Source organism: Ichthyophthirius multifiliis, assembly GCF_000220395.1.
Source record: "Ichthyophthirius multifiliis unplaced genomic scaffold scaff_1120509250080, whole genome shotgun sequence".
Classification (NCBI taxonomy): Eukaryota; Ciliophora; class Oligohymenophorea; order Hymenostomatida; genus Ichthyophthirius; species Ichthyophthirius multifiliis.
In genome coordinates this window covers 9,874-34,940 of record NW_004087089.1, presented here as the reverse complement: position 1 = coordinate 34,940, position 25,067 = coordinate 9,874, and the positions used below count along the sequence as shown (strand labels likewise).

General features: G+C 14.5%; 4 protein-coding genes across 4 annotated transcripts, besides 52 other annotated features; 1 reads left to right on the top strand and 3 right to left on the bottom strand. All coding sequences in view use genetic code 6, as the record gives it.

Annotated features, from left to right (window-relative positions):
• Positions 1-715: 715 nt before the first annotated feature.
• IMG5_047000 (protein kinase domain protein) lies at positions 716-1,392 on the top strand (the record flags this gene model as incomplete). The annotated part of the gene is made up of 3 exons (XM_004037592.1): positions 716-727; positions 981-1,059; positions 1,106-1,392. The coding sequence occupies 3 exons, from the start codon at positions 716-718 to the stop codon at positions 1,390-1,392; spliced, it is 378 nt and encodes a 125-aa protein (XP_004037640.1).
• An 84-nt stretch (positions 1,393-1,476) lies between these two features.
• Positions 1,477-1,562: a microsatellite.
• Positions 1,485-1,526: a microsatellite.
• A 26-nt stretch (positions 1,563-1,588) lies between the features above and the next one.
• Positions 1,589-1,641: a microsatellite.
• A 2,077-nt stretch (positions 1,642-3,718) lies between these two features.
• On the bottom strand, positions 3,719-4,732 carry IMG5_046990 (ring zinc finger protein, putative; the record flags this gene model as incomplete). The annotated part of the gene is made up of 3 exons (XM_004037591.1): positions 4,576-4,732; positions 4,213-4,516; positions 3,719-3,762 (listed from the first exon to the last, which is right to left on the bottom strand). Exons 2-3 carry the CDS (start codon positions 4,454-4,456, stop codon positions 3,719-3,721), a joined length of 288 nt encoding a protein of 95 aa, XP_004037639.1. The 5' UTR covers positions 4,457-4,516; positions 4,576-4,732.
• A 692-nt stretch (positions 4,733-5,424) lies between these two features.
• Positions 5,425-5,497: a microsatellite.
• Positions 5,429-5,495: a microsatellite.
• Positions 5,434-5,497: a microsatellite.
• Positions 5,435-5,475: a microsatellite.
• Positions 5,436-5,501: a microsatellite.
• Positions 5,502-5,790: 289 nt separating this feature from the next.
• Positions 5,791-5,845: a microsatellite.
• A 934-nt stretch (positions 5,846-6,779) lies between these two features.
• Positions 6,780-6,820: a microsatellite.
• Positions 6,821-6,891: 71 nt separating this feature from the next.
• Positions 6,892-6,920: a microsatellite.
• Positions 6,921-7,187: 267 nt separating this feature from the next.
• Positions 7,188-7,217: a microsatellite.
• A 331-nt stretch (positions 7,218-7,548) lies between these two features.
• Positions 7,549-7,608: a microsatellite.
• Positions 7,553-7,607: a microsatellite.
• Positions 7,553-7,608: a microsatellite.
• Positions 7,570-7,608: a microsatellite.
• Positions 7,609-9,687: 2,079 nt separating this feature from the next.
• Positions 9,688-9,742: a microsatellite.
• Positions 9,743-11,180: 1,438 nt separating this feature from the next.
• Positions 11,181-11,233: a microsatellite.
• Positions 11,192-11,233: a microsatellite.
• Positions 11,209-11,284: a microsatellite.
• Positions 11,228-11,267: a microsatellite.
• Positions 11,285-11,568: 284 nt separating the features above from the next.
• Positions 11,569-11,616: a microsatellite.
• Positions 11,617-12,335: 719 nt separating this feature from the next.
• Positions 12,336-12,368: a microsatellite.
• A 71-nt stretch (positions 12,369-12,439) lies between these two features.
• Positions 12,440-12,477: a microsatellite.
• Positions 12,478-12,669: 192 nt separating this feature from the next.
• Positions 12,670-12,699: a microsatellite.
• A 102-nt stretch (positions 12,700-12,801) lies between these two features.
• Positions 12,802-12,845: a microsatellite.
• A 206-nt stretch (positions 12,846-13,051) lies between these two features.
• Positions 13,052-13,098: a microsatellite.
• Positions 13,081-13,149: a microsatellite.
• A 75-nt stretch (positions 13,150-13,224) lies between these two features.
• Positions 13,225-13,281: a microsatellite.
• Positions 13,225-13,295: a microsatellite.
• Positions 13,281-13,311: a microsatellite.
• A 71-nt stretch (positions 13,312-13,382) lies between these two features.
• Positions 13,383-13,449: a microsatellite.
• Positions 13,450-13,598: 149 nt separating this feature from the next.
• Positions 13,599-13,642: a microsatellite.
• A 1,264-nt stretch (positions 13,643-14,906) lies between these two features.
• Positions 14,907-14,961: a microsatellite.
• A 20-nt stretch (positions 14,962-14,981) lies between these two features.
• Positions 14,982-15,075: a microsatellite.
• Positions 14,999-15,075: a microsatellite.
• Positions 14,999-15,081: a microsatellite.
• A 1,582-nt stretch (positions 15,082-16,663) lies between these two features.
• Positions 16,664-17,725, bottom strand: IMG5_046980 (hypothetical protein; the record flags this gene model as incomplete). The annotated part of the gene is made up of 3 exons (XM_004037590.1): positions 16,664-16,704; positions 17,176-17,252; positions 17,652-17,725. 3 exons carry the CDS (start codon positions 17,723-17,725, stop codon positions 16,664-16,666), a joined length of 192 nt encoding a protein of 63 aa, XP_004037638.1.
• Positions 17,293-17,337: a microsatellite.
• Positions 17,726-20,208: 2,483 nt separating the features above from the next.
• Positions 20,209-20,267: a microsatellite.
• Positions 20,212-20,262: a microsatellite.
• A 270-nt stretch (positions 20,268-20,537) lies between the features above and the next one.
• Positions 20,538-20,618: a microsatellite.
• Positions 20,538-20,620: a microsatellite.
• Positions 20,621-21,101: 481 nt separating this feature from the next.
• Positions 21,102-21,240: a microsatellite.
• Positions 21,113-21,227: a microsatellite.
• Positions 21,127-21,245: a microsatellite.
• Positions 21,132-21,245: a microsatellite.
• Positions 21,170-21,262: a microsatellite.
• An 879-nt stretch (positions 21,263-22,141) lies between these two features.
• Positions 22,142-22,214: a microsatellite.
• Positions 22,144-22,214: a microsatellite.
• Positions 22,215-22,521: 307 nt separating this feature from the next.
• Positions 22,522-22,604: a microsatellite.
• Positions 22,605-23,198: 594 nt separating this feature from the next.
• On the bottom strand, positions 23,199-24,103 carry IMG5_046970 (hypothetical protein; the record flags this gene model as incomplete). The annotated part of the gene is made up of 1 exon (XM_004037589.1): positions 23,199-24,103. A coding segment is annotated over one exon (855 nt), but the record flags the coding sequence as incomplete, so codon positions are not given.
• Positions 24,104-24,576: 473 nt separating this feature from the next.
• Positions 24,577-24,625: a microsatellite.
• Positions 24,626-24,908: 283 nt separating this feature from the next.
• Positions 24,909-24,933: a microsatellite.
• Positions 24,934-25,067: the final 134 nt, after the last annotated feature.

The following is a 25,067-nucleotide window of genomic DNA, read 5'->3' as shown; positions in this document are numbered from 1 at the left end:
TATATATGAAAATTTATTTAAAAAAATATAAAAGCATGTTTTGATTTAATTATAACCCGCTTTAATTTTAAATTAAAAATTTAAATTTATAATATAAAAAATTAAAAAAAAAAAAAATATATAAATTATAAAATGGATTTGGCGAAGTATTTTTACAACAAAAGTCAGTAAAAACAATAAAATAATGTAAATTATAAAATAGAAAGTTATAATGGAGGTTATGAATATGATGAAAACATATTAAAGTAGTTTTAATAAAATATTCTTTAAGAAAATAAAAACTATAATAATTAACAACCTTAAAGCAAAGAAATATAAGAAAAGACCTCTTATTTTAATTTCTTTAACTTTTTTAATTCAAAAGAGAACAATAAAAATAACCAAAAATCTAATTTAGGAGAATAAACACCATATTTAAATATATATAAGGAAAAAAAAAACAATATTTTTGATCCTTTTAACTGGTCTTTAGATGATTTTGAAATAGGAAGGCCTTTAGGAACAGGCAAATATGGCCATGTATATTTAGCAAGAACAAAAAAAACTAAATTTATAGTCGCTTTGAAAGTTTTGAGTAAAAAGTAATTAATTAATTGCAATTCAGAAAGTTAGTTTAGACTAGAAATAGAAATTCAATCACATCTTAAACATTAAAACATATTATAACTCTTTGGTTTTTTTTGGGATTAAAAAAAAATATATTTGATACTTGAATATGCTTCTGGAGGTGAATTATATAAAACTTTAAGATCTTAAGTAAAAATAAAAAATACAAAAACATAAAAATATATTATAAATATAAAGAAAAATAAAAGATTTGATGAAAAAACGGCAGCTAGTTATATAAAATAAATAGCAAATGCACTTTAATATCTGCATTCTAAACATGTAATACATAGAGATATTAAACCTGAAAATTTATTAAATTGTGATGTATATAAAAAAGAATATTTCTTTTATTAAAAATATATAAAAAAAAGGGAATTATTAAAATTTCAGATTTTGGATGGTCTACACATGCTCCTAGTAATAAAAGAACTACTGTATGTGGAACATTAGGTATATAAATTTATATTATTATTAAAAATGTATCAATATATTTAAGATTATTTACCTCCTGAAATGGTTGAACATTCTATACATGGATATCATGCCGATATATGGTGTTTGGGAATTTTAACTTATGAATTTTGTGTAGGATATCCACCTTTCGAAGATAAAAATTAAAAGGTTACTTATGAAAAAATAAAGACTGTTAATATTAATTATCCAAGTTATCTATCTAATGAAGCTATAAATTTTATGTAGAATTTAATAATAAAAAATATAGATTAAAGAATGAGCCTAGATTAAGCTATGAAACATCCTTGGATTGTAAATAATACTCAGTGAATATAAATTTAACAAAAATAAAAAGAATCTGTATATTATAAATGAAAATTATAAAAATTAAATCAAAAATAAAATTAAATATTAATATACAAATATATATATATATATATATATATATATATATATATATATATTTTATTATATTAATTTATAAAAATATATATAAATATTTTATTTTCAATTTTAATTAATAATGTTTTCTATTTCTTCAAATTCCTTTTCAATTTCTTCTAATTCTTTATCAATTTCAATATTTTTATTTTTTTACTTACTAATATTATAATCTTTTATATTATTATTTTCTTAATAAGGCATTTTTATTAAAATATTTTCAATTTAATTTTCCCATTCATCAATTTCTTTAAAAATTTATTAATTTTCTTTGATATAATCATTATTATTTTCCATTTATTACGAAATTTTCCCTAAATTTACTTCCATTTCTGCTTTTTTTATATAGTTTTCATAATTTTCTATATTACTCATTTTTTTTTTGAAATTTCTAAAAGATAATTCAATTCTTAATCTTAAAAGTTATCAACAGAGTCATATTTATAAACTGAGTTTTTCTATTAAATATACTTATCATATATTTCATAATCATTCTTATATTATTTTTAAATTAATTTTATTTTTTCTAAATATTTTTCAAATTCATTTTATTCTTTTATTTTATTTTATAATTCTTCATTTTCTTCTAAAGACTAAACTGCCTTTTCTTTATTTTATTTAAGTTATTCTTCTAGTTATTTTTTTTGTTCATCTCTCCATTAACGAGTTTCTTCTATAAAAACATTCAATTCGTTTAATAATTCTTTATGTTCTCCTACCCAATTTATTGGGTTTTCAGAACTTTTTTATAAAAGCTCTTTTACCTTACTAAAGCATTCCGAATTATTCATAAAAAATGCCTATGATTTACTTAATTCACTCCCTGAATATTATTATTGATTATTTGTTTATTCTAATAAGTTAGATTAAGATAAAAAGGTTTATTAGAATTATTAATCAGGCTTTTATAATTATTTATCTAATTTTAAACTTCTTAATGTTTTGATATTATTAGGTTAAAACATTTATATTTAAAATAAAGAAAAAAAAAATATAATAAAAATTAAATATTTTTATAAAAATATATTAATATTTATATTTTGTTTAAATAAATTATATATATATAATACTAAATATTAATATGTCATTTAAAATAAATCATATTATATTAAATACAACTCAATGTAATAAATATATATAGTTATTACGTTTATTAATAGGAATTATAACAAACAAGCATGAATATATAATGCCAAAAATAAACTAAAATTATATTAAATAGATTAGATAATATTTAAATTTTAATGAAAAAGCTGAATTATAAAACATCACTTAATTTTTTTTAATAATTAGAATGTATATTTATTCCACTAATATACTTTAAATTTTTTATAATAATCAGTTTTCTACATAAATAGAAATATTAAAGTTAAAAATAATATTATGATTATATAATTTTACATTATTTTTATAATATTTATATTTATTACAAATAAAGATGTATTTAAATTTGTGTCTAAAAACTATAATATATTATTTATTTATAACAATTTTTTTTCATATAATCTTTTAAATTAAAAAACTATTAGATTAATACAATATTTTTTTAATTAGTTTTACTGTATTTATGTTATTTATTTCTGGAGTAACTAATCTTATACTACAACTTACATACATATAATAATAGATAAAAATAATAATTTATTGAAAGTTAATATTTATGTTTTTCTTCGAATTGGCTTTATAGTATTTTTGTTTATATTTAATAAGATGTGGAAAGACTATTTTGATTTCCTTTTTTTTATTTTTCTATATTTTTGATAAAATGTATTTATTATTAATTGTAAATAAATGTAAATCTTTTAGTTTAAACAAAAAAAGAAGACATAAATGGTATTTAAAATATATTAAATAAAGTATTTTCATTATTTTAATGTTTAAAAATTAACTAATTTTATTCTCGATTTTAAAACAAACTCCTCCTTTTTTTTATATATAAATTTAGGATCAGAAAATAAAACTATAAATCTATATTAAGATAATACTCTTCTATATACCAGTTAATAATTTAAAGTTTGGAATATTCAAATTCTAATTATTTGTTTTAAGTAAATTTCTTTATACTTTAATTTACTTTAATTAGTTTTAAATTCAGAAAATTTTAAATCATTTAATTTGATAAATAAAAATAAAGCAAATAATGTATTTTATTCATATTTTATGAAAAAAGTCTTTTTGTTCATTTTAAGCTTATTAATTCCATATTTAATTCTTATCAACCTTTATATGGTTTATTTGTTTGTATTTATAGGATTTAAGCTTTATTCATAATATTATTTGTTTAGATTATAAATGTATTTATTTAATAACATAAAAGGATAAATTAATAAGGCTTAAATGATAAAATATTTTCGAATGAATTATATTTTTTTAAGACTAATAAGCTTTGATAACTTTTTTTGTTTAAAAAAAATAAATACTAAGTTAATATTGTATTTAATTTTTTTAGTAAAATATTAAAATTAAGCATGAATATTTTTTAATTTATTTTGAAATGTTTTTAAACATAAAAAAAAAAAAAAAAACATTAAAATTTTTGCTTTTATTTATAATATTTTTTTTTGTTTTTTTCAGAATTACATTTATTTTTATTCTTCAAAAAAATTGTTTTATAAAATATTTTATTCTTTTCTAACTTTTTATATTTTCCAGAAATTCATCATTTCTTTTATAATATATAAATCTTATATAAAAAATAAAATGTATTACTTCCTCTACAAATAGGGCATTTATTTGTTTTTGCTTTAAGATCTTTACAACAATCGTAGCAAAGACACATATGTCTACATGGAAGAATCACTGTATTTATATTAGAAGATAAACAAATGGAACATTATTCTTTTTCGATTTCTACTTAATCTCCTATACCAAATATTTCATTCATAATATATGCTTTATTATTTATTTCTATTTTTTATCTAATAACTTCTATATGTAATTTATTTGATTTCATTTATATTATATTGCAATATGTATATAAAATTTTATCTTCTAAAGATTTATCTACTTTTTCCTAATTTTTTATTTTTTTTTAATTAAAATTTATATATAATAAGTTTTTGAATTTATTACACATTTTATTATTAAAGGAAAACGATGTTTCCCATCGAATTTCGTAAGTGTATTTATTGATATTTTCGAAATATTAAGAGGATATAATGTTCCGTCAAAAAAGTTAACTTTTTTATCTGTTGACGGTAATGTAAATGTATTATTTCCAAATTTTTAACCAACATTATCATTATTTATACTATTTTAGTTTTATTTTTGTTAAACAAATTAATTTTTAAATTTGTATAAAATAAAATAATATTGAATAAAATTATAAATTCCATTTTAAATAATATAATAAAGGATTATTTTGAAAATAAAATAAAAAATGATTTCTTTACCTTAAGGTGATATTTTTTAAGTTTTCCAATTCCTCTATACAAGCAAAGTATATTTATAAAATGGATTCAACTTCAAAAACATATGTAAATTAAAGGAAATAAATGTTTTCTGATTAATTTACCTTTTTAATAAAAAAATATAAGATAGTATCATATTTTTATAATTTTACTAATTTTATTGAGTTTTATTAATTATCATATCGTTTTTAATTGGCATCGTTTTTTTTACTTTTATTTAGTTTCTTCCTTACATATGATGACCATGACCAGGATAATTATATCCGTATTAAGCATAATGATTTTATACATCAATATTTAAATTTTAATTATATATTTAAGATAGTAAGTATTAATTTCTTATGTTTGTGGATAAATGACTTAATTAGGTATTATTTTAATTCTTATATATTTTTTATAATAAAATATTGATTTTTTAAAGTAAATTTAAATATACGGATTATGAACTTCCCATAAATGATTTTTAAAGAATTGATAATATATATTATTTTGAAAAATAAATTATAAAACAATAAATAATAATATAAATATATATATATAAATATATATAATTATATATATAATTTTTATAAATTATATATAAAATTTAATATCTTAATATGTTTACCAAATAAATATACTTTTTCAGATAATTATATTCTAATCAATGTTTTTAGTTTATTTAATTATAAAAAAACTAATATTTAATATTATTACATTCTTTAATATATTTAATTTATTAAATTAAATCGCATAAAATTTACAATTGAAAATAATCTAAAATATATTTTGTATAAATAAAATATATATATTACAAATAAACTTTTATTGATTTAATTTTTTATGACGATTTTATTAAATTAGTTTGTATAAATTAATTCCATACATAGATAACAAATAAATATGAAAAATGTTTTAATATTTGATATAAAAAAGATTTACATATTAAATATTTAATATTATTTTAAGTTAATGCTATTAAAATGAATTTATATTTTAAAAATATCATTTATTTTTTAAATATTTATATTTATTATTAAAATACATTTACATGTTTTATTTTATACAAACAACCTTATTTAAAATCTGCATAAAAAATAAAATTATATATGTTATTACCTAAATAAAATTACTTTGTATAATAAGATTTATATTGAAAATAGTATTAAAAATAACAGGTATCAAAAAACTTATTAAATAAATTTTATTAGAATATTGAAAAATATAAAAAAAAGTATTTTATAATATAAAATATATGTAATAATTCTAAAAAAAAATAACATTTTATATGGTTTTATTATAATGGATACGGGATAAATCAGACTATTTAACCATGAATTAATTAAGAACCCTTTTTTTAGATAATAATGTGCTATTCAAAAAAGTTATATAAAATTATTAAGATAGATATTAATTTTTAATATTCTTAAATATATTAAATACTTAAGGTTTAGGTTATCTTGTACTTTAATATAAACTATTTTTCTAATTCAAATAATTAATTGTAATGGCGAAAGTCATTTTATTAACTAATATTTGTGATAAATAGAAAAAGACTGATTATGTTATTACCCATCTTATTATCTAGATGATAGGAAGAAACTAGAGTTTAATTTAAATATTTTGATAATATTAGTTAATAGTATAAAATACGATAATTTAGAAACTATAATAATAACATAACATATTAAAAAAGGAAATATTATAATTAAAAATTATTTATTTATATATTAAATATTTTTAATTAAAAGGATATTAAATATTATATAATATATTTAAAGACGATTTAGAAGATGATAATTTACAAAAAATAATTATATGAAAATTAATGAAAAGAAATTAAGAATAAATTTAAAGTGAAATATGAAAAATTAATAAATAAATGCTTAAAATATATTTTTATAAATAAAATAAATATTATATAAATATTTTATTAATATTTTTTCTTGTTTTAATTATATTAATTATTTATCTAAATAAAAATAATATTTTATATAAATTTATATTTTATTTTTATATTTTATTTTTGTTATTATTTATTTTATAATACTTATCAATAAGTTACATTTATTTATATTTTCTTTGATAATTGTGCGGTATTTTTTTTTGGAATAAAATCATATAATAAAATTTTTAAACAATATTAATCATTATAATTTAAATAATTATAATTATAATTTGCCTTTATTAATTTTACTTTAAATTATTTTTAGATCTCTATTTTATGATGACATTTGTACAAAAATTAAATAAAAATATTAAGAGTCAGAATATTATTATTGAATTAAAATACGTTAATTATATAATTTATATAATTATATAATTTTATTTATTTTCTTTCAATTAATGAAATATATAATAGCTAGCATATTACATAATATTTCTTTATATTTAAATAAATCTATGTAATATGATTTTAAAAAATATAAAAATACAAATTATAAAAAATAAGAATATATACTTTTAATTAAATAAAAAACTCTTATAATATTATTTCTTTTATAATTAATAATTTTTTAGTATTAAAAAAAGCAAATAATAATATCTAAATCTAACAAATTTAAATAAAATAATATTTATATTTTTGTATATTCTTTTATTAATTTAAAATAATAAATTATAATTAATTATAAAAAAATAATAATAGATTTGGTAAATATTTATATATATAATATAATATATATATAATTATATTATATTTATATTATATTATATAATTTAAAATAATTATTATATGATGATAATTTTATAAAAATTTAATTTTTATATATTTTTAGGATTTAATTTATTAAAATTATTAAATACTAATAAAATATGTAAATAAACTAAGAGTTTTTGTGTTTTTCTAAATTCTTAAGTTCATTTTAATAAAATTAGTTATTTTACAACTTTTATTTTATTTCAATGACTGAATTTTTAGATGTTAACAATAATATCTTATGCTATTTATTTAAATTTTAATTATGAATAGATTTATTTAATTTTTTAGAATTAAACATTTTCTAAATTAATTATTTTTATTAATCAAAATGAAATTTATTTGAATTAATTTTTTAATCTTATTTTTAATTATTTTTTTTCCTTTTTTTATTATTTAAAATAAATCAATTTGTTTATAAAACTTTGATTAGTAGAAAAATCATAATTAAAATTTAAGATTATTACTTATTAATCCCAACAAAAAATGCCAAGAAATATTAAATAAACAATATAAAAAACAAATATAAAATTTTATTTATAAAAATATTATTTCAAAAAAGATTTATCCTTTATAATTATTAAAAAGCTATTTTAAAAACTAAATACAAACCATTAAATATTAAACAAATAATATAAGGGACAATGGTGACAGCTAAACATACACTAATAGTACTAAACCAAATAAAAATGCATATATAATAAAAATTAAAGAATAAATAAAATAATTATAAAGCACTTATAATTAATTTAAAGAATATAAACAAAAACTATTATTTATTCTATTTATTGAATTTAATAATTAAAAATTTATTAAATTTAAAAGTAAATAAACATATAGCAAATTCCATAAAACAAATTATTAAAATTTACATTTTTCCAATTATAAAAAGAATTCCAGTATAAATAGGAGTATTATCTTAATATAGACCTATAGTTTTATTTCCTGATCCTAAATTAACATCTAAAGAAAGAGTTCCTTTCAAAATTTAGAATAAATTTAATGAATTCTTAAACATTAATGCTATAAATAAAAATTAACATATCATTAAATAATTACTAAAACTTTTTTTTTATTAGTTTCGCCGTCTTAAATTATAGGTTGTTCATCTTCTTTTTATAATTTATAATAGATTGACTTTATTAAATAAATAGAAGGATAAACAAAAATAAAGCAAAATATTCTTTCCATATCTTATTAAATATAAAATACAAATATCATAAAATCTAGTAAAAGAAGAATATAAATATTATTTTTTTTGGCATCACATTCTTATCTATTCCTAAAGTGTTATATAAGTCCTAAAATATTATTAAATATAGAAGAAGCAAATAACATAAAGGTTGTTTATCTAATTAAAAGTATAGTTTCTTCTCTTTTATACATTCTATTTCTTTAATCAATAACATCATATTAAAGCATTGATAAAAAAACAAAGAAATAATAAATTAAATGTATAATCATTATTCTTTATTTGATTAATCTTGGTAAAATAAAGAATAAAATAAATATTATGTAATTAATGTAAGTTAATTCTACATAATAATATTCTGATTCTTAATGTATTTATTTTAATACCATATAAGTATCATTGTAGTATAAAACTCTACAAATAATTTAAAGACAAATTAATAATACAGTTTTAAATTCTATAGTATTAAAAATATTAGGAATAAATTAATTTTTTTAGTTTAAGTTTTCTAATATATATATAAAATTTGATCATAAAAAATATTATAGTTTGAAATGATTTTCTAAAATATATTTTGATCATTATTTAACTGATCTAATTATTTTTTATTTTTTTAACTACTATCTTCTTAATATAATTCGATATCAATTTATTTTTAATATTAATCAGAAAATTATTTATTTTTAATTTTATTTTTATAATATTTAATAATAAAAAGCATTAAAATAACTGTAATTAAAATATCTGAGATTACTCCAAAATCATAAAATTTATCTTCTAAAAAAGAAATAAATAATATTAATAAATTATCAAAATAAAAAAGAAGAAAAATCAAAGAAAAAATAGAAATTTCAAATTTAGAAAAAGAAAATATCTTATTTATAAAATAATGTCTATTTAAAAAGATTATTAAAAATAAATTAATAGGAATTATTATTAAAAAAATATTAATATAGATTTTATTTTTTTTATCAAGCTAAATTTAAAGCATTTATATATTCATTTCTTAACATTTTTATTAATAATTTTTTAAAATATTAGATTATTCACTTTAGCTTAATTTTTTTTCTAAAATATCTTCATATAAAATTTCAAAATCTTCATCTTGATCTTTAAATTCATTAAATAACTCTAAATTTTTTTTTAATTAAACATATTTACTATGTAAAGCCATAATTTCAAATTCGAAATTATCTTTAATAATAGGCTAAGGCTATCCTTAATTAAATAAAGGGAAATTAACTCCTTTTAAAAATTATGAAACTGTACATCCTAAATCTAAATAGTCTAACGTATCTGTCCTTCCTTTCCCTTATAATTCTGGTGTACTTATTATAAGCATTCCTTAATTTGTATCACTTAAGCACCCATGATTACAGAATTTATCTTCACCATTAAAATATTAACCTCCATGATCACTACTTATTATAAGGACAGTATCTTTTAAATACTATGATGTATATTTATTAACTAACTCTATAACTTTATTTATATAAAAAGTTAATACAACAGTTGATATATGTCTTTTTGAATCAAGGTGATTTTAAAAATCTACTAAAGTAGTATAATAAATAGCAGATTATTATGGTTCCAAATTATCATTTATTATATTACTCCCTTATAAGCACTTTTATAAATTATCGAAGTTGTAATTTTTATTTAATTTAAAGTTTTTATTTAAATAATCATCAACATATGTTCTATTAAAATCTACACCAAATTTTTCCCATTCGTGTAAATAAAAGGTTGGTTAATCATATAACCATTCTTTATTTGTATCACATAAATTAGTTAAAAACATATTTTCACCATTATATAAAGTAGAATTGGCAAAGTATTTTTCTACTAAAGCAGGAATAGGATAGTCTGAGCCTAAAAACTTAATTTATTTAACAGCTTTAGAAAGATATATTTGCTTAATAAGATTATCAAATTTTAATCTATTTGCAAAAAAATTTCTTGAAGGTTTTCCTGTAAAATAACTCTCATGAATTGCACCTGATTACCTAAAGAAAGGACCATTAACCTTAAAAATAAGTGAATTATTCTACATACGTTACTTTAAATACTCTATTTAATCCCATGCTAGTCCATCTATTTGTAGCCATATGAAATGTGGCTTTTTCCAATCATGATTACATATCAAATTACTCAATTTTTTACTTTTGTACTAATCTTCTTTTTAATGCTATTGGCAAAAATCAATAGTAAAATTATCTTAATCAGGTAAAAAGTAAGTATCATAGTATAAATATAAAAGAATTGAGGCTAATAAGCATATTAATATAAAGAAAAAGTGTGCTAATATAGAAAATTACATTATTTAATTTTTATTAATTTTAATCCTATAAATTAATAAATCTTTTATGTTTTAATATAATTAAATTAAAAAAAATATATTTAAATAAAATAATTTTATACTAAATATTAATTTATAATAAATATATAATTATATTTATTAATAAATATATATTTTATTATAATAAAAATTAATTATATTTAATATGATAAAACCAATTTATTTTTTGTAAATCTTGACATTAAATAAATAATTTAATTTATTATTTTTTCCTTTTTATTATAATTCAGGTGAGCCTACTATTAAAATTACTTAACTATTGTCACTTGTAGAGATGATTATAAAAATTATCTTATCCAATAAAGGATTATTCCCAATAATTACCAAATAAAATCACTGTAATATATTTTAAATGGTTTTAGGTTTAGTTTGAAAGTAATTCTATTTAAACATTTACATGGAAAGCATAGACATTTAAGAAATCATCTTATAAAATATTACTTGATTATAAATATTTCTATAATTTAAAATATTTAATTAATAAGTAGTATTTTATTAAATAATAATCAATAAATATCTAATTACTTACTCAATTATTTTTTACTGGCATGCAAAAAATTATCATTTTATAACATAATTAGTTAAATAAACATGCTCTTCATTATAAAAACACTATTTATTTTCTTATAAAAAGAATATGATACACAAAACATTGATATTAATCTATATAAGATTATAATTATATATTCATTTTAAAATATTAAAATATTTAATAGGAGTAGTAAGAAAATTACTTTCAAGACTTTCCTATTAACTCCTATTAACTAACTTTTATAAATTGCTTCTAATTATTTTTAAAAGAACTTTAATAATTAAAGAAATATTTTTTTAAAAATAGTCTATTAAGTCCCATGTAAAACTATTTAAATGCTATAGAGAAAAATGAAAAATATAAAAAGGATTTATATATTATATTACTCGATTTATAATAATTTCTGATTTAATTTGTTTTTAAAACAAATTCATTAATAAAGTTATTTTGAACGATCAGGTAAAAAATAAGAATAATAAATAAATATATAATTATCCATAAATTTAAAGATGAAAATAAAATATATTTGATTAAATTTTTTGATTATATAATTAAATGTTAAAAAATGTTATTTTATAACAGTTATAATAATTAAAATTATTTCAATCTTTGTATTTTTATTTAAATATAATCTAAAAAAAATGGGAATAAATTTAAAAAATAATAATAATAAAAATAAAAATAAAAATAAAAATTATTTTAAATATATATTTGATAATATTATAAAAATATTTATATTATTTTTTTTTCTTTTATTTAAAAAAAATTATTATATATATTTTATTTATAATACATATTATTATTAAAAAAAAAAATTGTAAATATTTATTAAATTTGTATTTTATAATAGAAAAATAGAATTATTAGTAAAAAAAAAAATTAATTTTTTTTTTAATTAAATGTTAATTTAATTATAAATTAATAGTTAGTTATATAAATTAATATCTTTTGAAATCTTATAATTATTAAATGTAATTAATATATATTTATATATAAAAAAATAAAAAATAAAAATAAAAATAAAAACAATATTATATAAAAAATTAGAAATATTATAATAAATAAAATATAGATTTAAATAATATAAAAAATTAATTATATATTAAAAATTATTTAAATTAATAAAAAATATATATGTATAGATAAATATATAAATATATATATATATATATTTATTTTTTCAAATTTAAATTTTTTATAAACTCTTTTTATTATTGAATATAAATAATAAGTTTTATATTTAAATTAAAAAATTAAAATTAAAGACAAATTTCCTATTTAATTAAAATTGCTTAAACATAAACATATATTTTTAAAATAATTATTTAATTTAATTATTAAAATAAAAAATATTATAGTATTAATATATAAATTAAAAAAAATATTATTATATATAAAATCATTAATTTATATCAAATATATATTTATTTTTATAAAAAATTATATAAATATATTTATTCTTTTTGTTATAAAAAAAATAAAAAAATTAAAAATATGAAAATTATATAAAATAAAATTTTAAAATAAATATATAATTAAATAAGAGTTTAAATATATATTATATATAAAATATATATATATATATAATATATTATTTATATATATATAAATTAATTTTATTTCAAATTATTTTTATTTATTTGAATACTTGTATTTTATTTATAAATATATTACTTTAAAGAATTTATATTTTTATCTTTTTTTTTTAATTTATTATATATTTTTAAATAATTTAATTTTTTATTACAATTTTAATAATATATATAATTTTTTATTTTTATAATAATTAATATTTTAATACAATAATTTTTTATATATAATCAAATTAATTAAAAATATTTTTATTTATAATTTATTAAATGTATTTTTATTTTCAATATACAATATTAATATCACATACTTATAAGAACAAATTTCATGCTCTATTTTTATTATAACTATTATTATTTTTTATTATCATATAATTATTATAAGAGTCTATTAATTAATTTTCTAAATACTTATGCATTTCTTAATTTTATTAAAAGCTTTTCGCAAAATTAAAAGCCACCTTTACCGGATCATCCCTTTCATTAAGCGAAACCTTTCCTTATTTTCCATTATGAAGTGTAATATTTGCATAATAAAATGGTATTTATTTAGGCATTTACCTTTCTAACATAGAAGGCGGTTAAAATAATTTTTTTTTTTCAAAAAGAATTCCATTAGGAATTTCTTCTTTTTTCTTCTTCTCTATTTATTATTATTCAAAGGCTTTTTTAAGCCTAAAAACTGTCTATTCAAATCCTTTAATTTATGCTTTTTCTTTATTTTTTAATATATTTTTATTAGTTTTCGGTTAAAAAGTGCATTCTTCAATAGATTTATTTTATTGTCTTACTCTAATTTAAAGTATTTCGATATCTTTTTTTTTCAAATTTTCTATATCATAAAGTCTTGAAATTACATCTTTTTTTTCTTATTTATTTTAACTTTTTTTTTCTAATAAGAAATATTTGGTTTAAATGTACATTAGTTGAAAATGTTATCTCTATTTAAAAATTATTATACATAACTGTTGTTTACGAATAGTTTTTTAATCAAAAAACTCTTTAAATCATGTTTTTATAACTTCATATTTAATAATTATTGAAGTTTATAATGCTTATTTTTTTCTGATTTTTTTATATATTCTTACTCAGGGTTATTCTCTATTAAATTTATACAAGATTTATTATTAATATTATTGCTTTTTTTATTATTTATTGTCTTTTATTCAAAATAAAATGATTTGTTTTGAAAATCTTCAAAATCCTTAATATTTGTTGTATTTCCCATAGAATTATTATTATTCTGGAAATTATTTATAGAAGGTGAATTTTAATAAAAACAAAATTTATTATCATTTTATCTTTATAATTATCTCATTATTATTTCTTATCTTTTTATTATATTATTTAAAAAGTAAGGAGAAGTTTAATATTCGAATTGTTTTTGTTTGTTTGGCTATATTTTTAATTAATCTATTGATTAAAATTAATTATTCGAAAATGATTGTAAAAAATTAATATTATTATGAATTTTGTTTCTATTGGGACTTAAAAGTTATGTATGATATTTACTTTAAAATTTATTAAATTGATGATTTTACTGATTATTAGAATATTAAGTTACATATTGTTATAAAGTTTAATATAGAATCATTAATTTCAAATTAATTCTCATTGCAATTCCTAATTTAATTTATTAAGAATTAAAAATTATTAATTTTTTTTAATAAAAAATATTATTTTTATATAAAAAAAATATGAAATTAAATAAATTATGATTTATAAATATAAATAATTATATATATATATATTTATATATATTTATATATTTATATATATTTATATATACATACATATTTATATATATATATATGATTTACTCAAAAAAAAATTTTAAATTAATCATAATTAATTCTTTAGAATTAATTTATGGATCAATTAATATTTAAAAAATTTTGAATATTAAATTTCTATTAACGTAAGTTTAATTGCTAATTGTTAAAATATTCCATAATAATTTGTTAATTTAACTTTATATATTTTCAAAAAATATTTAAATAAATTATTTTATTATTTAAACAAATTACGATTCTTAAATATAATTATTTTAATAAAGTTATATCTAATTTATTATTTCAGTCAATTGTGGAAAAGTTATTTACTAATCATTACAATTATATCTATTATTTAATTTATTTTATCATTTAATTATTAATGTTTTGTTTTTAATTATACTATTAATAAAAAATATAAATCTAGATAAGTTTATTTATTTTTTTATTCATACAAATATTGTAATCCATATGTTATTTTAAAATATTATTTATTAAAAAAAATATATTAATTTATTTTATTAATAAAATTAATATTTAATAAATATTATATAAATAATTTATATTTTTAATTATTATTTTTTTCACTGTAAAATATTTCTTAATTTCTCGCCCTTAAAAAAAAATATACTAAAATAAAATAAAAATTATTTACTTATTTTTCCAAATTTATATAAATTTTTTCCATATTTTTATCTAAATTATCATATATATTTCCTTTATTACTAGAATTAAATTATTATTATTTTTAAGCATTAACCTATTATTACTTCTATTATTATTATTTAAATAATAAATTATTTTATTAGTTAAAATTTTAAATTCTTTTCAAAGTTTCATTCTAAAGTATATTTTTATAATTATTTATTTATTATTTTTACTATTAATCATTTTAAGTTTCATTTTATAAATTATTATTAATATTATTTTAATTATTTTCTTTAAAATCTTATTAAATATCATTATTTTTATTATTTTTTATTTAATCATCATTATTGATTTATTAATTATTAGTTTTATTTTGCCCTAGAAAATGAGGATTATGTTTATATGATATCAAGCTTTGAATAAATTCTTTTGGTTATTTAATTCCATATTTTTAATTTATTTCTTAAATGTTATATATATTATTATTTTTTGAATTTTATTATAAAAACTATATTTAAATATTATTTTTCTCCCCATATATTGCTTAATTTAAATTATATCCTTCTAAATCTTCCGTTGCTTTTAAATTTCCAAGTTTTTCATTTTTAAAATTATATATTGGAGGTTAAGACTTTTAGATCCATGCAATATTTGGAATGTATTTTTGGTTTTGCTTTTAAATTTATTTTTTGTATTTATATTTAATGAAAAGTATTTAAGTTTTTTAACCTTTATTGGTTATTCTAATGAAGTAGGTTTATAAATGCATTTAAAATTTTCCATTTATATTTAAATTATTTTTTATTTTAATATATAGAAAGGTGAAAAAGTTTTTAGTTATTTTTAATTTAAAAAAAAAAAAAAATATAATAAAAAATAAATTATTTTAACTAAATGATTAAAAATGATATTCAAATTTAATAAATATTATATGTATTTAATATTAGATATATTCAAAAAATATTGCATATTTTCTTTTATTCATTTTAACTTTTCATATTTTTTTCTATAATTTTATTTGCCTATTTATATTTAAAAGATAATTTATGTTTTTATTTAAAAGTAAAAAAAAAAATTACTTTATATGTATCTATTAAAATTGATAAATGTTCCAAATCATTATTAATAAGAATTTTCTAAATTTATAAAACATAATATTTTTCATTTTAATTTTCCAGATCAGAAATAAAGAAAATTAAATGTTAATCTTTTTAATATTATTTAATTATATGTTCACATAATTAATTTATTTTCTCATTTGCATTATTTTTATTAATATTAAACTTTATTGTAAAAGGAAATTTATAATTAACATGACCACTAAATCTACAATCAATTATTCGAAAATTTAACTTTTTATTTTTATATATTTCCTCAGTATATATCGGAATCATATTTCCTAAAAGTTGAATATCTTTTATATTTTTAATATCTTCTACACTCAAGACTATATTTTTACTAATAAAAATTTTTTATTATTATTTATTAATTACTTGCACAACTATAAAACCCAATTTAATTAATATACTTTTCAAACGAATAAGGAGTTTTATTTTATATATTATCAGCCCTAAATAATTTTTTTATTAGTAAAAAATATTAAAATAATAATATATATATATATATATATATATATATATATATATATATATATAATTTAAGTTTATTTATATATAAAATGAAAATTATATTAAATTACATTTAGAATATTAATTAAACATCTTCCGATTTTTATAAATTTTTTAGCTTTTTATTGAAAAAATAATTAGTTAATCCTCATCCTCTTACATTATTTGCTAAATTTCTTTATCTCTGATTAAAATTAAACTTATTGCTAAATAAAAAATATAATTTTTATTCTCTCTTTTTAAATACTCATCAAAAATTAAATACACGATATTTAATGGAGATCCTCTTCATATATTTTTATTTTTTTAACAAAAAAATTACATTTATATTAATTTATTACTATGTAAACATTGTCAAAAGCCATTAAGTAACAGTAATAGATATATCAATATCTAATTTATCTAAATAAGTCATTAATTTCTAATTATGATATCTTAATAAAAGTTTGCATAAGTAAATCGCACAATTGGCATGCGGAAGTCCTTTTTCATTATCACATGTCTTAAAATTAAAAAATATATATATGTATAATATAATAAATACTCTTGCTTTTAGAATCTGAGGGTAATATTTATTCATAAATGTATTAAAATATGCATAACATTTAGATAATTTAAATTCTGAGGACCTTAAAAGTAAGAAAGGCGCAATTATCTAAATATTAATTTAAAACAATTATAAAAAATATTAAAATAATTTTTAAATATTAATACTTTTTTATTACATCTAATAATCCTTATTAATAGTTTACTTAATTTTGAATACAATAAAATGTAGCAATTAATTATAAATGTTTTTATGTTTTTTCCTTTTTAAAAAATTTTTCTTGATTTCTTGTCCGGTTTAAATCTCTTTATAGTACACTTTTTTATTTTTTGGAATAAAAAAAATAGTTTTATTTATGATTAAATTTATAATACAAATAAAAAACTCGCTTAAAGGAAAAGTCAAATTTTGATCCCAATTTTAAAATTTGATAATTTCTATTTATGTATTTTCATCATAAAGATATTTCTAATTAATGAAAATTTATTTAATTTTTTTTATTTATATACTCTCCAATTTAATAATTATTTTTAGCTTTCATTGTTACTTTTTTTATTAATTTCTTTATTAGTATCCATATTTTTTTAATATTATAACTTTAATATATATTAATATAAATATGTATATAAAAAGAAAATTTGTACTATTAATACAATTATTACAATATATAGAAATAATATTTATATAAATTCATTAAAATAAGTAATATATTTATCAATGCATAACTAACAAAAAACCCAAATATAAAATAAATAGAAAAAAATGTTTATTTTTTTTTTAATAAAAAAATTATTAATTTAAATTTAATATTTTTGATTAAATAAAATTTTCTTTTATAATTTTCATTTTTTATTATATAAAAGGTATACATTATATAATAATTAATAACAAAGAAATAAAATTTTTATCTATATACAATTATTATTAATTATTAACATAACGATGAAATTCAAATATTTTTTATTATTTTATTTTGTAATAAAAGCTATTTGAATCTATTTATTTGAAAATTAAAGTTAATTAAAATAGCGAAAATAGACATTATTTCACAAATTTATAAAATAATTTTATTTTTATCATCTTTTAATAAATAAAAGATAAAAAATCATAATATTAATAATTTGTAATTTTATTATTGTATTCCTAATTATAAACTGTGCAATAATTCCACTTGTTAAATTCAAAATAACTCACCTAATTCAAATAAAAGAAAAATCACATTTTTCAGTTTAATTTATATTCTAAAATAAATAATTAATAATCCTTAAAAATTATGCTGATTTTATTTATAATTGCTGATTTTCAAAAATACATTAACTAAAGTAAAAAACTAAAAAAATTGTAATTAAGCAACTTAAATAAATAGTCATTATAATTATTAAGCCTGATTAAATTTTAATAAAATAATAAAGAAAATACAATTATAATTAATTATATATAATAAGAACTAATTTAATTAAATAATAATTATTTTAGATTAATATTACTTTTTAAATTAAAAACATAAGCAATAGTAAAATAAAGGTAAACAGTATATAATTTAAAATAATTAGAACATACCTAAAATATATAAAATGACTAGATTATTAAAAATATTTTATATTACTTTTTTCCTAATTTTCATAAATAAAAACTTAAACACCAATATAAAATTTTCTAATTAATTTATTATTTTATTTTATTACAAAAAATAAACATAGCTTCATTCAATTTTATTAAAGATAATAAATTAAATAAATAAATATATAAAACTAATATATACAATAAAATAAGTAGCATAAAATTTATCATCAATCAAAATTTTATAAGAAAATATTGATCACAAGGAATAAATTATTTCATTATAATTTATTATAAAATAAATAAATAAATTTCATTTATATAAATATTATATATATAAATACAAATAATTAACTTTTTTATTTAATTATTTATTTTCTTTTATAAATAAATCTATTTTAATTAATATTTTTTTTTTAGTTTATAAAATAAATAATATTTTTAAATATTTTTAAACATTCCTTCTTCCTTCTTTGTTTTAATTATTAAAAGTCTTTATAAGAAAAAACAAACAAAAAATTAAATGTGAATGGCATTCCAATTAAAATAGGGGAATATAATATTACATATTTCTATGTTATATTAAAAATTACATATATTTTTTACTTTTATACAAAAAATGTCTAAAATATTAAATTTGATATATATTTTTCTAATTGATTAAAAAAATGTTTTATTTATAAAGTATTATAAAAAGAAAATATAATTAATTGTTAGATTTTAAGGTAAAAATGATGTTTTAAATTTAATGATTGGTTATTTTAATTTAAATAATATATTTATTAATAACTTTAATTATAATAATAAAATATATATTTATTAAATATAATAATAAATATTTTTATTTATTTTTTATATAAAATATTTTACATGTAAATGAATTTATAAATTTAATAAAATTCCTCTTAAACACCTTCTTTTAATAATGAAAATTTGAATATTAAAGAAAACGGTATATATAGCATATTTTATATACTAAATATATATAATTCTTTATATTTAATAATTTTTTAATAAATATAGAAACCATTATATTTTAATGCATTTTATTCAAATTTTAAAATTAAATAAGAAAAGAAATTCAATTTACATTAACTAATTAAGCAATATATAATAATTCATAAAAAAGTATTATTATTTTGAAAAATATATTAATATATATAAAAAATAATATTGTTTTAAGAAAATAAATTAATATATAAATTTTTTATAAATAATTAAGAAAAATAAAATAAAAATGTCAGAATTTCGTTCGAGTAAATATATGCTATAGCCTAAAGTGCTTCAGGACTAGAGTTCTTAATAATTTAAAAATAAAAAAATAGTAATATTAGATATTATTGTGGATAGTACAAAATAAAAAAAATTAATTAAAATTTAAATATTTTATTTTTTTATTTATTTTATTAAAATAATAATAATAGAAAGAACATTTTACTTAGTAATATTATTAAATAATATAATATATCTCTTAAAATAAAAATAAAATTAATTTTAATTGTAAAATTAAAAATATGTAAATATTTGTTAAAAAAAATATAAAAATTAGAAAGACCATATACTTTAAAAGTATATAAAAAATCCTTTTACAAAAAATATTCAAATAAATGTATAATTTAAAATATATAAAAAAATTATATATATTCTAAAATAATTAAAAAGGAAATAGATTATGAAGAATATGATAATTTATATAATAATAGTTAAAAAATAAAATAAAAAATATATATATAAAAATAATAATTATAAAAATAATAATAATAATTATAATAATAATAATAACAATAATAATAATTATAATAAAAATAATAATATTAATAATATTAATTATCTTAAAAATATTAAATTAATGACTTTAATTTTATAAAATTATTAGGATAAGGAGCTTTTGGATGTGTTTTTCTATCCATTCATAAAACAACATGTAAATTTTTATATTATATATATAAATTGTTAATATAATTATCTATTTTTAATAGAAATGGAAGTCGCCATAAAAATGATTAATAAAGTCGATATGATTGCAAAATAATAATATTAACATATTGAAAACGAAAAAAAGGTTCTTTAAAGTATAAAGCATTCTTTTTTATCTGAAGTTTTTGGAATTTTTGAAGATTAAAAAGCAATTTATATAATAATGAAAGTATATAAAGGTGGAGATTTATTTTAGCATTTAAAAATAAATTATATTTTTATTGAAGAAAAAGTCAAGTTTTATGCTGCCTAAATTTTATTAGCTTTAGAATATTTGCATAATAAAAATATAGTCTATAGAGATATGAAATTAGAAAATATTTTATTAGATGAGTAAGGAAATATATGTTTAACAGATTTTGGACTAGCAAAAATTTTAAATAATGAAGAAACAGCAATGACGTTTTGTGGAACTCCTGAATATATTTCACCTGAATTGTTATAGGGAAAAGGCAGTTAAAAAGTAACAAAAAGTTAAATAAAATAAATATACTAGTATAATTTTTTTATATATATAGATTTCTGATTGGTGGTCTTTTGGAATTATAATGTAAAAAAATTATATATATATATAAAATAAATTTTAAAAAATTTTAGATATGAAATGTTATATGGAATTCCTGCTTTTTATGATAAATAACATAAAGTTATGTTTGAAAATATTTTAAATAAACCTTTAATGTTTCCATTTCACCAAAACTAAGTATCGTTAGAGGCAAAAAATCTTATGTCTTAAGTATTAAAAAAAAATATATATAAAATAAATATATAAATATATATAAATATATAAAAATATATATATATATATATATAAATATATTTTTAGTTACTGTAAAAAGATTATAAATAAAGAATTGGTTATAAAAATCAAGCTGAAGAAATTAAAAAACATATTTGGTTTTAAAATATTGATTGGTTTTAATTATACAATAAAAATGTATTTTTTATTTTATATTTATTTTTTATAAAAATATTATTACAAATTAATAAATAATTTTTAATTTTTTTATATTTATATATAATAATTTAAAAAATTATAAGATTTCTCCGCCTTTTAAACCTGATATAAATTAAAGATAATGGTTAACTTATTTTGATTATTAATTTACTAATAAACGTAAATCAGAATATATATTTATTATATATATATATATATATATATATATATATATATATATATATATATATATATATATATATATATATATATTTATTTTTATTAATCATATTTAAAGCAATAAATTTATTCTTTGATTAATGCTTTAATTAAGAATAATTAGACTCTTATAAAAGCATTAATACTTATACTAATTTAAATATTAATATTAATTCTATTAATGCATGATATATTGATATTTAAGAATACTTATCTTATTTTTCTTTTTATTTAATATATAAAAATTCTTTATTACATAATTCTTTGATATAAAATTGGACTATTATATTTTTTTAATTTTACGATTTTATAATCAATAATTTAAATTACATACTTATATATATATTATTTAAAAATTTCTTATAAATTAATATATATTTAAATATTATTAATATTATCTTTTTTTTTTGTAGACTTTTATATAAAAAATCTAATATTTAATATAATTTTAATTTTTATATAAAATAAAAAAAAACTAATAAATAAATAATTATACTTTTATTTAATAAAAATAAATAAATATATTTTATTATTAATTTTTTTTATTTGTTAACTATACATACTTTTTTAAACAAAACAAAAGATTAAAATTAAATATATATAAAAATAATAATGATTTTTTAAACAAAAAAAAATTACAAAAACTAAGAAAATTCCTTTCTTAATATACACTCTCAAATAAAAAAGATAAAAAATTCATTTAAATATAATATCCTTAATTTCCTAAAGATTCTATTCTTCTTAATTAAATTCTTCCTAAAAATTAAAAAACTAGCCTCCACTAACGAAATTTAACAACATTTAATGCAAAATAAAATTCCCTTCCCCAACAATTAAAGCATCCCATTCATTTTTTAGAACCGAAATTTCATTTTAATCCAAATTTTCTCTCACAAACATCACACAAACTGCGTTTTCACACTCTGTGTCTTTTTTCATAAAAATATCATGTTGATAATCCCCAAAAAGGAATACATTTTTCCTCAAATTGAATTATTTTTTCGAAACTAAAAGCTATTTGCTATTTGTATTTACTACCATATTGATTTTATGTAGTTTTTCTTCTTCGTTAAAATAACCTTCATTACAAAAAATAAATAGATTTGGGTATTCTTAGGGGTTTCCGACTAGTTCTTCCATACAAGATGCAATTATGGGAGATAAACCTCCAGAAATTATATAAAAAGGAAGATTAATTTCCTTACATTAGCCTATAAGTTCTTTAAAAAAATACCTAATTCGTAAATTACTGACATTAAGACTATCATTGATCTATGATTTACTTATCTTTTCTTCATTAAAGATTTTTTAAACTAAACAATTCCATTCTTCGATCATTTATAATTTCAAATTTTAATCAATGGTCATATTATGCTCATAAGGTTGATATTTTTCGAATAATCTGGTTAATTCTACATTAAAATTAGGAGAAACATGTTTGCTTTTCCTTATGATGCCAAAAGAAGCAGGCTAAGGAGCTTCTTTAGTCCCGAAACCAGTTATTGTTTAGTCAAAGTCACTTAAAATTATTAAATTTTCTATTCCCATTTGTTTTATTTTCATAAGCTTTTCTTTTAGACTTTATATGTTCGAAAATATAATTTTATATGGTGTTTATTTTTAATTAATTTAATAAGAAGTCCATTTTCCGCATGTTTAATAATTTTTTTTTAATTATTGATTTTCGGGAGGAAAATATAAGTTTTTTTACATATTTAGTTTTATTTTTTTATAATAAATTTAATTTTATATATAATATTTCTATGTTTTAAAAATATATAAATAAAAGTATTTTATTGTTAAAAACTAAATTTAAAAGTTAAGCAAAAAAAATATGTTTTTAAAGTTTTTATTTTAAAATTAAAAAATAAACACAGAAGTTTAAATAAAAATAATTATTTTATTAAATGATTTTTTTTATTTATTAATTAGAATTTATAAATAAATTCTATTTTATTTTATTTTTTTAAAAAAGAGATATTAATAAAAAACAGAGAAATTATTAGAATAAAAAGTATAAATACAAAATAAAATATATAATTTTATAATAATAATAATATATATTTCTATATAATCATACTTCTTTATTAACAGGTGAATTAAACTAATCATTATCAATTTAGATTTTATTAAATTTAGTTTATAATTAATCAACATTTGAAACACATCTTCTTTTTTTGTAAAAGCCAATAGAGTTAGCTCTTTTAATGAAATTTTCAGGATCTTCAATTGTATCTTCTTTTTAATTACTATTAGATTCCTATTCATTAATACTTTAATAATATCTAACTTATTTAAAGTTATCTGCATGAATTTTATTTAAAATTTATTACTTAAATGATTACATATCAAACAACTTATTTTTTTTTCTATTTTTTTTTCTTAAATTATTTCTTCTTATTCTTCTTATTATTATAATTATTATGTATATTCTTATTAATAAATATTAATTTCATCAATATGATAAACTCTATTAATTTCATTTAAATAATTTCCATTTTCTTCAATTCTAATAGT